The sequence below is a fragment of the Pelodiscus sinensis genome, chromosome 8 (genome assembly GCF_052426305.1).
Source record: "Pelodiscus sinensis isolate ZL-2025 chromosome 8, ASM5242630v1, whole genome shotgun sequence".
In the NCBI taxonomy this organism is placed as follows: Eukaryota; Metazoa; Chordata; order Testudines; family Trionychidae; genus Pelodiscus; species Pelodiscus sinensis.
Genome location: NC_143059.1, coordinates 72,173,621 through 72,188,248, shown reverse-complemented (window position 1 = coordinate 72,188,248; position 14,628 = coordinate 72,173,621). Strand labels below are relative to the sequence as shown.

At 47.5% G+C, this 14,628-nt stretch overlaps 1 protein-coding gene across 3 annotated transcripts in view; it reads right to left on the bottom strand.

Moving 5' to 3' along the window:
• The window catches only part of SLF2 (SMC5/6 complex localization factor 2), a 52,690-nt gene extending 45,929 nt beyond the window's left edge, over nt 1-6,761 (bottom strand). The window contains exons 1-2 of one of the 3 annotated variants that reach the window (XM_075935587.2): nt 6,455-6,761; nt 1,993-2,141 (exon numbers count right to left, since the gene is read on the bottom strand). In XM_075935587.2, coding sequence (XP_075791702.2) covers nt 1,993-1,997 — 5 coding nt within the window. In that variant the 5' untranslated portion in view covers nt 1,998-2,141; nt 6,455-6,761. The remainder of the gene's footprint in view (nt 1-1,992; nt 2,142-6,454) is intronic. The other 2 variants (XM_075935589.2, XM_075935586.2) reach the window with 2 other exon arrangements.
• Between the last annotated feature and the right edge of the window lie 7,867 nt (nt 6,762-14,628).

The following is a 14,628-nucleotide window of genomic DNA, read 5'->3' as shown; positions in this document are numbered from 1 at the left end:
TCCTGGGGAGTCAGCACGTAACCTGCTGCAGAGGGGAAGGGGAAGGTGGTCAAGCTAGGCCTGCCATGGACAGGAGTTGTTCCGCTCAGCCCAGTCACTGCCTGCAGTAGCTCTAACCAGTTAGCTGGTTAATCTTTCACATCCCTAATATATACAGTTTTTAAAACATCCCTGACTTAGAACAACTGAAACCTCCTCTTTTCTAAACACACTGCTTTCGCTCTTCAGTACCCAATAATCAAATCATGTCCCTATTTGCAGGGCTCGCCGCTGCTCGGCGAGCCCCGCTTGCCAGCCGCATGGTTCTGCGCTCTGCGCATGCGCAGATCTCTCCACGCCGGCTCTTCCGGGGTGTAATCTACTCGCCATGGGCGAGTAGATGACACTATTTGTCGAGCCCTGCCTATTTGAATCCCTCCACTGACCCCACTCTTCCAAAACATCAACTTCAAACTTCTTGTCCTCATTCACAACCTTTACAGTTCTGCTCCCCCCATCTCTATACACTCAATTTACTCCTGTTGAGTCCAGCATGAACTAGAACAGCTACACTACAAAGAATCACTTGTAATGCTGCAGAGCCCTAATACCCCACACAACACACCTTTTGAAGTCCTGGGGTCGTACACATACCTACCACATGTGATACTCCTCATCCAATGCACTAGATGCCCCAATAGCAACTATACGGGTGAAACTGGACAACTAAGCTTTCAAATGCTCTCACACAGGAAACTGATATGAGAAAACACACACTACATCACATGTCTGAACACTTCACTATCTCTGACCCATCAGTCTTAATCCTCAAAGGAAACAGTGCACTTTCAAAAAAAAGCCAGGGAGCTTATATTAATAATGTTGCTAGACACTAAAAACAATGGATTCAAACACTGGATTTATGACTTGTAATAATCTAGTCAGGCTCCCCACAATGTTTCAAAGCAGCAGCACTGGGTGGAGCCCATCTGGCCCCAGGCTCTATGCAGCACTGCCGCTTTGAAGTACCCCTTCCTCCCCCCCCCCCTTGCTGCCTCTTTCTGATAGAGGCAGCGGGGAAGTAAGGGGAGGGGGGCAACTAGTTGACAAGCTTGTTGACTAACCAATAAGCATTTGCTTATCGGATAGTCAACTAGTCTTTCACATCCCTAGCCCCCACATCCCTTCCTTTCCTTCCTATGAATTGGAGTTAACAGGTCACTTCACCTTGAATGGTCCCTTGAAATGTATTAACTACTAATGCTAAACAATCTGTTCCACCTGGTAGTAGACTGGAGAAGTCTCTCCTATCAACACAGGAGCATCTTCACTTGAATGCTATGGCAGTTCATCTCAAAGACTCAAACTTTAAGAGCAAAATGGACCATCATTATAATCTAGTCTGACATTATGCACATTGCAGGTCATAAAACCGCACACATGCATTTCTCTCAGATTAACCGCTACTCTCCTTGGGAAGCTATCCCAGAATTTCATTCCTTCAATAGTTGGAAACCTTTGCCTAATTTCAAACCCAAACTTATCGATGGCCAGTTTACATTCAATTATTCTTGAGTCCACATTGGTGACTTTACTTTAACTCCTCTCCTCCACTGGTATTTATCCCTCTGATGTATTTATAGAGAACAATCATACATCACAATAGTTAGTATCAGTTCTATTAAGTCAATGGCTATTCAAGACTAATAGCCTCTCTCAAACAATGGAGTATATTGGAATACATTAGATACTTCAGATAAAGAAAGACAAATATCTCAGTGGGAGTAAAAACCTAAAAGATGGCATAGGTTTTTAAGTATTTCGGGAAGCAGTACATTTTTGCCCTCCCTTTAAAAATAAAGGCTGAAAATCCAGGTAATTAAATCTGGAAGACAGAGAATTGAAGAACTAGGGAAGTGACAGTGTCACAATAATTTAAAGAATTTAAAGAAAGTAAATAATTGAGAGGGGAAAGATTTTCAGTCAGAATTCAAAATGTTTGTCAACACGTACTTCATTTTGTTCTCAAGGAGAATGTAAGCCTTACTAAATATTCTAGATCTCTCTCTTTCAAATAATGTGCGAGTACACAATACATCAGAAACCACCGAAAAGGTCTCATGGGGGGACCCCACACACAACTGGGATTGTCTTAAACAACACTGCAGATAAGAAGACAAAAAACACAAAATACTTCAATTTATAAAAAAAGAAAAAACAAAAACAAAAAAACCCAACCACCCAACATACTTTCAGCATTCTTCATAACTCAAAACAAGAAATAAAGGCACAAGCCCATTTTTTCAGAAATACTTTTTATAAAGGACTTTTAACCACTAACATTAATCTGTTTAATACACTAAAAACATGACCCACAGCCTTTCCAAAGTGTTTATTATCTAGATACACCTTATTCAGAGCTAGTCTGATATGTTTAACCTTTTAAAGAAATCTGCAGAACCAATATTGATAGTCCATCAGACAAAGCACAATTGCAGTAATTCCTCATTTAACACGATAGATGCTTATCTGAAAACATTCGTGCTAAGCGAAAACGTGCTATGCGGGTTCAATTTTCCCATTAAAAATAATGGAAAAAGGTGGGGGTTGCGTTTCAGGTGGTGACGGTGGCAACCAAGTCAATTTTTTGTTGGTGCTGGGTCGTCAACGTCAACATTAGATGATGTAGCTGGAACAGGGCTATCTTGTTCATCAACTGATTTTTTTTGGTTGAACACGAAAAAAACTTTATAAAGAGCTGCTTTGCTGCTTTTTGTTTTTCATTGCAAAGTTGTTTGTAGCAAGATATAGCGCTTTCTAAGCTTTTTCACTACTTTTGAGCTCCGTTCACGATCAGACTCATTCTCATAAAAAATGTTTATTACAACACATATAAACATAAGTCACCATGGTTTGTTAAAACGCAAAGATAAATACGTGAGTGAGTGGAGGAGCGCTGTGACCACATGTATTTATCCGCTCACGCGTATTACCACGGTTTTCACCAACTTATACCACCGCACAAAGTAGTCTGCCACTTGATTATTTTTGTGTTATTTCAGGGATGGTCGTGTTATTCAAAAAACGTTCCCTAAAAAAAGTGCTATTGCAGAAACGTGTTAAGCAGGCACGTGTTAAATGAGTAATTACTGTACACAGAAGAGGAGCAGGATACAAAACATATCTGTCCTTGCCACAATGGAGCATTTCAAATTAATACATCTATAGAAGCAATGATTTTGTTCTGTACTTACAGTCTTTTTCAAAATCTACAAAGTAACAGGATAAAAGTTGGCCAACAGACATATTCAAAATAACCACTTTCATCTGAAAACTTTACAAAGAACAAAAGCCACACAGATCAGTTTCACTTTCCCAAACAGGAAGTTAGACAGAGAGGAAAATGACACTACATCTGTTTCCCCTCCAGAACAGGTAATACTTAAAGTGGAGGAAACAACAAAGGAAATAGAAGGGCAAAATATGGTGCTAGTGAACATACAGACTGGAGCTTGCTCCATCATGTAGGAGAAAGCTGCCTGTCATATACAGAAAGTTTAGGATGGAGCTGACTAAGTAATTGGCAGAATTCAGCTGACTTCAGAATCTGGTTATCTATGGGCAGGACTGAATCTTGACAGTACAGCTGGTCCCCGAGTTGCGAACCGTTGACTTACAACTGTTCGCAGTTACGACCAAAGCTGTCGTAAATGGCGGACCCCGAGTTACGAACACGATCCGCGCTTATGAACAGTGCAGTCGCGTGTAACTCAATAGGGTCTAACTTATGAACGAACTGAGTCACGACCAATTGCTTGGTCCGTAACCGGTTCGTAAGTCAGAGACAGGATGTACATGTTTTGTTAGTCTTTAAAGTGCTACCAGACTATTTGTTGTTGTTTAATTTCTTAATGTATGAGTCTCTCTTGCCAGAGCTAACAGCCATGTGGCTCTTACCTAACTAAGGTTTTCCCTAGACTTAAATTTACAGTACTGCTGCAGGAGCAGTTTAAACTGGAAATGTGATCTCATCATAAGCTCCAGGAGAGCGCTCTCCCTGTGCTAACGGTGCTGGGAGTGCAGCGCCCAATGCTGTAGTCTGGTTCACACTGGTGGTGCTTTACAGCACTGTAACTTGCTGAGCTTGGTGGGGGAGGGGGTTCCCAAACCCGAGTCAAAACATTTCAGCGCTATAAAGTAGGGATGTAAAATCCCATTTAATTGGTTAACCATTTAAACACATTGTTTAACCAGTTAACCTTTTAAACACATTGTTTAACTGGTTAACCTATTGGGGGGGGGACAGGAGGAGCACTCCAGACTGGCTGGAACGCTCTTCTCTCTCCCCCCTTCCGCTGCAGGCAGGGTTGCACTGGCCAGGTTGAAGTAGCCCCCGTGACACTAGAGCAGCCTCTCCCACCCTCCCATGGCAGGTGTGGAGCTACTCCTGCCCCCACCAATTAAACATTTACATCCCTACTATCAAGTAACAGCGCTGACTCGGCCTTTGTAACACTTATCGATCTCTAGCTGGTCTTGGTGACACTAGAAAGGAACAGAGTGCCACACCAACTACTTAAGGGTTAAACACACAGCTGGTCAGATGCATCCAGCTAGTATACTTTTTTTTTCATTTGGTGCCACCCTCACATGTTGCTTTGATTTCAATATCATGTGCTGATATTAGTCATCTCTTAGGCAGGCCAACTAGAGTTAAAGATAAACAGAAGCTGCCTCTTCTGATCTGAGCTGTAAAGACCAATTAATTGGTTGCAATTCTTCCTGGATTCAAAACGTGTGGAGAGCTGCAACCTCTGCATATGTGGGCAAGACTCCAGTATGAGCGACCTCCTGAATTAGCACATTTTTGGATCAGCCACCTTTTTCCCTTTGCTTCCAAGTCTGCCTGAGCTGCCAGGCTGCCATTCACCCATCTCTTATCATCACAACCAATCACAGAATCAGACAACACTAGAACTGGAAAGGTCTTTGAGAGATCATCAAGTCCAGTCCCCTGCTCTCAAGGCAGGGCCAAGCACTGTCTCATCATGATGGAAAAGCGGCGAGGAGTCCTGTGGCACCTTATAAACTAACCGAAATGTTGGAGCATAAGCTTTCATGGGCAAAGACCCACTTTGTCAGATGCATGTGACATACATCTGAGGAAGTGGGTCTTTGCCCACACAAGCTTATGCTCCAACACTTCGGTTAGTCAATAAGGTGCCACAGGACTCCTCGCCGCTTTTGCAGATTCAGACTAACACGGCTACCCCTCTGATACTTGATATCGTGATGGAGATTCCATAACCTCCCTAGACAATGTATTCCAGTGTTTAACCACCCTGGCAGGTAGGAAGTGACTACCTCTTGGTTTTATTTGGTGCCAATCACCTACTAGGGATGTTAAAGTGTGTTTATTTAGGTAAACTTGTAACCCTGCATGTTGACCAAGGAGCCCAGGCTCATGAGTTCACCATGTGCACGTTCGCATCCCTATCACAGTGGCGCAGCCAATTTGCCACCAGCGTGTGTATCAATTCTTCACCAACTGGAAGAGAAAACCCCCAGCATCACCCCCCCACCCCCACCAGCAGCGGAATTGCACAAGCCACAACTCGGAGCGCCAGAGAGGCAAGTTCAACAACCCGCCCTGCACCTGGCCAAGGCCACACCAAGCCCTGGAGGCGTCTGTCTTGGCAGAGCCTCTGCTAGGCAGAACTTGGGAGAGCGGGGCCGGGCACCGCCAGTGTCTCTCCCGGGGAGGCTGCCGAGGAAACGCGAGCTGCAGCAGCCCAGGCTGGGGTCTGCAGTGCCCTTGGGGGAGGGGCGGGAGAGACAACCCCCCTCGGCGGTCTGCCTGAGGGTGGACCCCCCGCAAGGGGCGCTGCGGCCCCCCCGCGCCGGGAGGGAGGGGGGGGTCTCCGGGGCGCTGCGACCCGCCCCCCGCGCCGGGAGGGAGGGGGGTCTCCGGGGCGCTGCGGCCCCCCCCCGCGCCGGGAGGGAGGGGGGGTCTCCGGGGCGCTGCGGCCCCCCCCCCCCCGCGCCGGGAGGGAGGGGGGGTCTCCGGGGCGCTGCGGCCCCCCCCCGCGCCGGGAGGGAGGGGGGGTCTCCGGGGCGCTGCGGCCCCCCCCCCGCGCCGGGAGGGAGGGGGGGTCTCCGGGGCGCTGCGGCCCCCCCCCGCGCCGGGAGGGAGGGGGGTCTCCGGGGCGCTGCGGCCCCCCCCCCCGCGCCGGGAGGGAGGGGGGGTCTCCGGGGCGCTGCGGCCCCCCCCCGCGCTGGGAGGGAGGGGGGGTCTCCGGGGCGCTGCGGCCCCCCCCCGCGCCGGGAGGGAGGGGGGGTCTCCGGGGCGCTGCGGCCCCCCCCCGCGCCGGGAGGGAGGGGGGGTCTCCGGGGCGCTGCGGCCCCCCCCCGCGCTGGGAGGGAGGGGGGGTCTCCGGGGCGCTGCGGCCCCCCCCCGACTCTTGCCCGCCGGTACCTGCAGTCTCGGGCGCTCTCCCGCCCCGCAGCCGCCGGCTTGAGGTGGCGCCGGGGGGTCCCCGCGGGGGAGCCCGGGCTGAGGTGCCGGGTCATGGCGCCGGCTGCTGGCGGGGCTCCGTGCAGGGGCCTAACGGAAACCAGGGCGGCGCCCCCAGCTTTGCCCGTAGCCCCGCCCAGCCCTCCACCTCCCCTGCGGGAGGGCCTCTGATTGGCTGCGTCGCCCACAGGTCAACTTCCCCATTGGCTCCCGGATCGCGCGGCGGGACAAGAGACCGAGCGTCCTTCTGATTGGCTGTAAAGGCGGCGGGGGGGGGGGGAGGGCCGAGAGAGAAACGCTCCGCCCCTAGGCGCCTGGAGGCTGAGGGAGGGTGGCCGGGTCGGGCTGGCGCCCTGGCCTCGCGCTGCTTCCCTCGCTCCCATTGGTCCGTGCGCGGGGGTGGGCGGGAAAGGCTCGCCTCGCGCCCTTTATTGCGCGCGCGCGGCGCATCACAAAGCGATTGGGCGGCGTGTAGTGTGAGGGGCAGTTGAAGCCTCCCGTCCCTTCCATCGGGGGGGGGGGCAGTCAGCGCCCCCCAGCCCCCCCCCCCCCCGCCAGGAGCAGCCTCCTTCCCGCCCACTGCAGACAGACCCCCCCCACACCATCATTTTTTTCACGAGGCTCTTGCACAAGGAGGAGCGTCTACACGGCCCCTTCTTGCACAAGAAAAAGCCTCTTGTGCGATGCCGTGACACCGACTACTTTTCAGGAAGAACAGCCTTGCACGAGAGGGGTTTTTTTGCGCAAGAAGGGGCAGTGTAGATGCTCCCTGTGCAAAAGCCTCTTCTGAAAAAAATTGGTGGCCCGTTAGTTATGCAAATGAGGCTTGCCAATATTCCACGCTTAGCCTCATTTGCATATTACTCGTGCAAGAAGCCGTGAGTGTAGACATAGCCTGGGACAGCTAGGCTCCAATCCAGCTTGCCTCCATCCTGGAGGAGCAGCTAGCCCCTGGACCAGGCTTCCCTCCCTGCTGACCTTTGCCTAAAGCAAACGGGAACTTTCTATGCAAAGGGTTTACAGGAGTCCAGAGGCTCTTACACGGTGACACTTGCGATACTGAAACTTGTAATGAAACAAGTTTCTTGCCATTTTAACCAGAAAGGACACTCTCTCAATGACTTAACCACCTGCATTCTGCTACAAAGACCTTTTACATCTGCACTTGAAAGGGAATCCTCTGAACTGTCATTCATGTTAAAATTCGACACTTTCCAAAAAGGACTCAACAAACATTTGAACTATCTCACCCATTACCAAGATAGTTTCCCCAATTATCACCTCTAATACCATTAACTCACAAACATCCCACTCTCCCTACCTCTAATATCATCAATTCACAGACACTTACCTTCCTTCCTCCCCCCCCCCCCCCGCAGCCCCCTCCTGTTCTGCAATGTAATTTGTCCTTTTCATATTTGTTCATTTTTTTTAATTGTATCCTTTGGTATATATGGTTGTGACTACTTTCTTCCACTATTTGATCTGAGGAAGTGGGTCTGGCCCACGAAAGCTCATCATCTAATAAACCATCTTGTTAGTCTTTAAAGTGCTACATTGTCCTGCATTTTGCTTCAGCTACCCCAGACTAACACGGCTACATCTCTATCACTATTCTGTAATGAAGCAGTGTCAGAATTTAAAAGATATTCCTTAACTGAGTTTGGGAGTCAAAGAACTGGAGAATACGTCGTAGGGATGTCAACATGTACACAACTACATGATTAACCAATAAGCCTAGGCTTTTCAGTTAATCCTGTCAACGACACGCATTCCCCTCCCGCGGATGCCTCTGCATCGGACAGGCAGCAGCGTGGAGCGTGAGGGCTTGGGTGGGTGAGGAGATGTGAGAAGGGCATGAACACTGTACTGTGCCAACAGGATCGACTGCCACCGGCATCTGTCAATTACCTCACTCAATGGTTTCATACACCCCCGGCTTTTGGTGGGTGAGCAAGGATGGAGAGTCTGGGTGGGGAGTTGGTTTTTAAACCAGCTCCCCTTGAAGTGCAGCTCCGGCCTGTCACCCCACGTTGCCAGTGTTCTTGCAGAAATTCAAGCCGCCAGGGTAGACAGCTGATTTTGCGGAAGAATTTGCTAGTCTAGACACAGCCTAAATGAATAGAGTTTTGATATATATAGTTGTGATGCAGAGTAGCAGAAGAACATTTCCCTTTCAGAATCAGTACAACCAGAAGCAAGTAATGGCATTGAACATAAAGATTAGAGTGGAAAGGAGGTTATGATTTCCCTCTTCAGAACAGTACCATAGAAAGGAAACTGGGGCAAGTTACACTTTATATTGAAAGTATTTTTTCATGTAGGATTTTATCTAAAAATACTATCTTTAAGAAGTTAGCCACCACCAAGGCATACACCACAAAAACTGGTGTGCGCTGTCACAGGAGGTAAGCCAAGCATTAACATAGCAGCCAGAGCAAGGACTGCTGCACTCGGAGGTTAGGTGATAAAATGGGAACATCTAGAATCCTCCCAAGAACCATCTGTGCAAGGGAGACATCCTCCCATTCTGGACAAACTAGGATTAGACAGTAAACCTCTCCCATGCAGACCGTGGGAAAAACTGCAGAGGATCCAAACAGAAACTAGATAAGAACAACTGCAGAAGCAGCCAAAGAAAACATCTTGAAAACATTGTACAGTTTTGACTGGACTTGAAGAGTTTGCAGTTAGAATATGCATTGACCAAAAAGCACTGTGTGTTCTATCCCTTTTGCTAATCCTGGGTCTGTCTTGTGTATTTGGATATACACACTCTAGGACAAGAACTTTCTACTACTTTTTGTACAATGCCTGACAATATGGTTGATCCTAAGGCACTACCACGTTAAACAAATGCTTAACAGAATATTTTATTGACACTCAACTGTCTTGAAGGACATTTTAGAATTATATTGATGCCTCAGAGCTTGATACTTGAATAAAAGTGACCAGCCCATATCTGAATTCATTTTTAACTAAAAGTTTTCAAAAAGCTTCCCAGACAAATGCTGAGAACCAGGGACATAGCCACAGGTGGACCTGAATGGGCCTGGCCCACCCACTTTTCATCTCGTCCCACCCTCTGGGACTTACCCTGCTCTGCTCTGCAGCTTTGGTGCTGCGGTGGGGCTTATCCTGCTCCACACCGGCACTCCAGCTGGGGAGCAGGGCCAGAACTTACCCCCCCTCATACCTCTCCCATTCTTGCTCACCCACTCAAATTCAGGGCCCACCCAAGCGAGCCCTTCTTGCTATGCCACTGCTGTGAACTGAAGTATTAGGAATTATTTCTGCAATTCTCTTGAGGGGATGGAAGTGCAAATTATAATATGAAGATTGCCATTTCCTTTCAGTTTAGAATTCGCAACCTTGAACAACTGACAGCATATTTTGGAACTGATTTGGGGGCAGTAAGTAAATAAGTTGCCAAATAACCAGTCAAAAGCCAGACACGTAGTACACCAATCTGAAGAAAACTGCAGAGAGAAAAAAGTAGTTTTGCAAAGGCTAAACAGATTCAAGCTGAGATTAATGGCAGCAGGAAGTTATGATGCCATGTTAGGCTACGTCTAGACTACATGCCTCTGTCGCCAGAGGCATGTAGATGAGGCTACCAGGCATAGGAAAATGAAGCGGTGATTTAAATAATCGCCGCTTCATTTAAATTTACATGGCTGCCGCGCTGAGCCGATCAGCTGTTTGTCGGCTCAGCGCGGTAGACTGGACGCGCAGGTGTTGACATCAAAGGCATTTGTCGACCACCCAGGTAAACCTCATTCCAGGAGGCATACCTGGGTGGTCGACAAATGCCTTTGATGTCGACACCCGCGCATCCAGACTACCGCGCTGAGCCAACAAACAGCTGATCGGCTCAGCGCGGCAGCCATGTAAATTTAAATGAAGCGGCGATTATTTAAATCGCCGCTTCATTTTCCTATGCCTGGTAGCCTCATCTACATGCCTCTGGCGACAGAGGCATGTAGTCTAGACGTAGCCTTAGTCATATGAACATCTGAAGGGGGAAGATCATGAAAATGCAAAAACAGCAATTGTTTTATTAAACAGCCTAGATGTGATATCTTATATGGCTAGTACTTGAATCAGAGAAACTGAAAAGAGAAGACAGTCATAGCAAAGAGGGTGAGGGAAGGAACCCAAAAGACAGGAAACATTTGTCTAATATTGTATCAGTCAAGTATTTTGAGTGGGAGAGCTGCAAAGAATAAACAATAAAGATGCATGCCATTTAACATGTCCACAGAACAGCAAGTTTAACCCTAAAGATGTAAGCATCACTAGAACCACAGACGCAGGCCTGAGTTACTACAACATTTGCTAGTCCTCTTTAAGTGAATTAATTTTTATTTTAACTAGAGTAGCTATTCAGATCACCCTGAAAATTATTTACTACTGGAGAATGAGGACTCTCATGTTCCCAGTCTCTTCCAACCAGAGCTTTGAATTGACTGACTTATTTTAGACATGGAAAAACTTAAACAACAAATAGTCTTGCAGCACCTTAGAAAACTAACAAAAAACGTAGATGGTATCATGAACATGGATCCCTTAAATTGGATTCATCTGAAGAAGTGGGTTGTGCTCACGAAAGCTCATGATATCATCTACATTTTTCGTTAGTTTCTAAAGTGCTGCAAAACTATTTGTTGTTTAACTTTTTCCAGTTGCAGACTAACACAGTTACCCCACAGACATGTCTAAAACAAGTTTCAGAAAACTTACATACTCTTTTCCTCCAGATTAAGCAAAATAGTTCAAAGAAGCTTACCTCATAATGTTTTGCATTACAGATAGTAAACGAGGTTAAAACTTCTTGCCCAATCCCCTTGCTTTATGTTTCCCTGTATCCTCGGATGGTTCAGGCATGTATTTCTGCATTTTGCTCCCTAAAAAAAGGAAACAGTCAAAACCTGAGAAAGTTAAATACCCAGAAAATGGTTAAGATTTCAGAGTGGAATCTGCAGTAGCCAATACATGTTACACAAGCTAGTCTCAGCAATAAGTTTCATTTGTCTCCAGAATGATTCATGCCTTTGTTATTCAGTAAAACCAAGATGCTATTGTTCTGGCTGATATTCCACAAAGAAGCCCCGGATGGACTAGTCACAATACAAATAAATCATAGAGAAGATTTAGATCAGAGGTTGGCAAATACTGGCCTGTGGGCCAGATTTGGTTCACCAGGCTAGTCCCTGGCAGGCCACTGCTGCTATATTTACTGCGTCTCCACAGGTATGGGCGATTGCAGCTATTCTGAATCCCCTCGTGGATAGGAATGTTTGCTTTTAAATCATATTATTTGTTATTCCATAGATTGTTTGCATCATTAATAAGCCTATTAATCCACTCCCGCTTTTGATGTTCACAACAACATGAACGGCACCACAGATCCAAAGAGGGACCAGGCACCCAGAAGTGACCTGCTACTTCAAGGGAATCAGACTGAAGATGAGAGCAGACAGTTTTGATGACTTGAAGAGGACCAAGAAACTTTCACTGCTACCCCAATTGGCCCTTTCGGTAAGTAAAACAGTAACCACTGCAGCTTGTGACTGTTCTTTGCCACGTGAGTATAACCATGTAACATGACTGGAGCCAAGAAAGAAAGAGTCTTGTCCCAGTACTTGTGTAAGTCATATTTTTATGTTGTGTCTGAAGAAAAGTGACTCTTATGGCAAAAATAAGGCCAATGAAGTCACCCAACTCCTTGGCTATGTCTAGACTGGTGTGATTTTCCGCAAATGCTTTTAACGGAAAAGTTTTTCCATTAAAAGCGACGAGGAGTCCTGTGGCACCTTATAGACTAACTGAAGTGTAGGAGCATAAGCTTTCGTGGGCAAAGACCCACTTCGTCAGATGCATGTAGTGGAAATATCCAGAGGCAGGAATAAATATTTTTATTCCTGCCTCTAGATATTTCCACTACATGCATCTGACGAAGTGGGTCTTTGCCCACGAAAGCTTATGCTCCTACACTTCAGTTAGTCTATAAGGTGCCACAGGACTCCTCGTCGCTTTTGCAGATTCAGACTAACACGGCTACCCCTCTGATACTTGACTCCATTAAAAGCATTTGCGGAAAAGAGTGTCTAGATTGGTACTTTTTTCGGAAAAGCGTCCGTGCCAATCTAGACGCGGTTTTGCACAACAAAGCCCCGATCGCCATTTTCACCATCGGGGCTTTTTTGCGCAAAACAGTTTTTAGCTGTCTACACTGGCCTTCTTGCGCAAAAACATTTCCGGAAAAGGGCTTTTGCCCGAACGGGAACATCAAAGCATTTGCGCAAGAAGCACTGATTTTGGACAGTAGAACATCAGTGCTTTTGCGCAAAATCAAGCCGCCAGTGTAGACAGCTGGCAAGTTTTTGTGCAAAAGCGCCTGCTTTTGCGGAAAAACGTGCCAGTCTACATGCACCCTTCAGTCTAGATGGGAACCTGGCAGAGAGTTAGACGAACTGATTGTAATGTTTCCATTTTTCCCTGGAAGAATGGTGATATTGAAAAGAAGTTGTGGGCGTATGGGTGTGTGGCATAGCGGGGGGGCTGTCTGCTCTGTAACCCTGTGTCCCCCTGTGCTGTGATGTGATTCCCACTGACTCACCCAAATGTATATTAACCTAAACACCTAGGCTCAGCCTCCCAGGGAGAGACACAAAGGGAGGAAGGTGGAGACCAATACCTGGCTGGGGGGGAGTCAATTGCTGTCTGGGAAGCATGGAAAGAACAGGCTAAGCTGGGGGCGATGGACCTGGCCCCGGTCATCCTGGCCCTGCCCCCGGTAGCCACATCACGCATGTGCTGTGCTGTATTCTGGAAAAAAAAAATCAATAAACCCCTCCCTTCCCCAGGGCACCCTGTTCTCCTCCCAGGGAACACCCAGTTCCCCTGTATTCACCTTGCCTCAGTGACCCACTGTCAGTCTTCATCTAGCCCCTGCCTCGGGGCAAGCTGCAGTCTGGAATGGCCACTAATCACTGGCGAGGGGGTGTGGACCTGCTGCCCCTGCCTACCATGACTGCCTCTCTACAGCCCCAGTAGCCTCAGGCGCTGTAGCCTGGGCGCTTACTTGGCCAACGCTTCCCCAGCTCTGCCTTCTTTCCCTAGCACTGCTCTACCTCCAGGAAGCCTCCTGCTTCCCTAGCAATCAGGTCCCTACTGCTTTCTGTTGAGAGCAACAGTCAGTTCTCCCTCTCCTGCTAGAAGTCCTTCTTTATATAGTCCCCTGCCAGGAGGAGAGTCCTGGGAGAGGCCAGACATCTGATCTCCCCTGGTCCAGCAAATTCCCTTGTTCGGGACCACAGCGCTCCCAAGAGTGCCAGACCAGGGAGGTTCAACCTGTATATTAGCATGGATGACAGCCAGTTTGTATCATGTAGGATCAAGGTGTTCCACATTGAAGTTCTTCATCCACATAAAATATTTTGCTGGATTTTTATAACTATGTGACAACCATTATTATTGCTAGCTGCTACGTCTTCTGCTTTTCTAAGTCCAGAACATAGTTTTAAACGGCTTGAAGCTCCCAACTCAGCACTCCTTTTTAAGCAAAGGTGAAGAGTCATGGGTAAATTGAGTCCTTGTCCAACCCGCAGAATTCATAATCCATTCTGTTTCAACAAGATCTTTAATGCTGTGGTTCTGTTTTTCTGTCCTGTTTTATAGATAGGGCAATGCAGCACAAAGAGGTGAATCCCTTATCCAGTATCACAGCATGATTCATGCATAAGATATCAGGCCACACGTCTGTCTTTAATTTTCAGCTAAATGGCAGGTCAGATCATGTTCTAGAAAAGCTTTTTCTTGAAATCTACATACACTGTAGATTTCTGCTGTGCTCCAGTTAGATTTCATGCCCTAAGCAAGCACAGTCAGACTATGTATTATCAGACTATATAATGACCAAGTCCAGAAGATGTTTCCTACCTGGTGTGCAAGTGACTGCAGCAACTGTAACAGCCTGCGACAATAGAAGTCTCAGAGGTAAAAAAAAAAAAAAAGTCTTTTGCCATTTATGCTAAAAGAACAGTTGCTTGGCTGCTCTGTGGAGCAACCACGGAAGGCCATCACTCAAGTCATACACCAAGCAAGTTCATTATACTGCCTCCAGTCTTGCA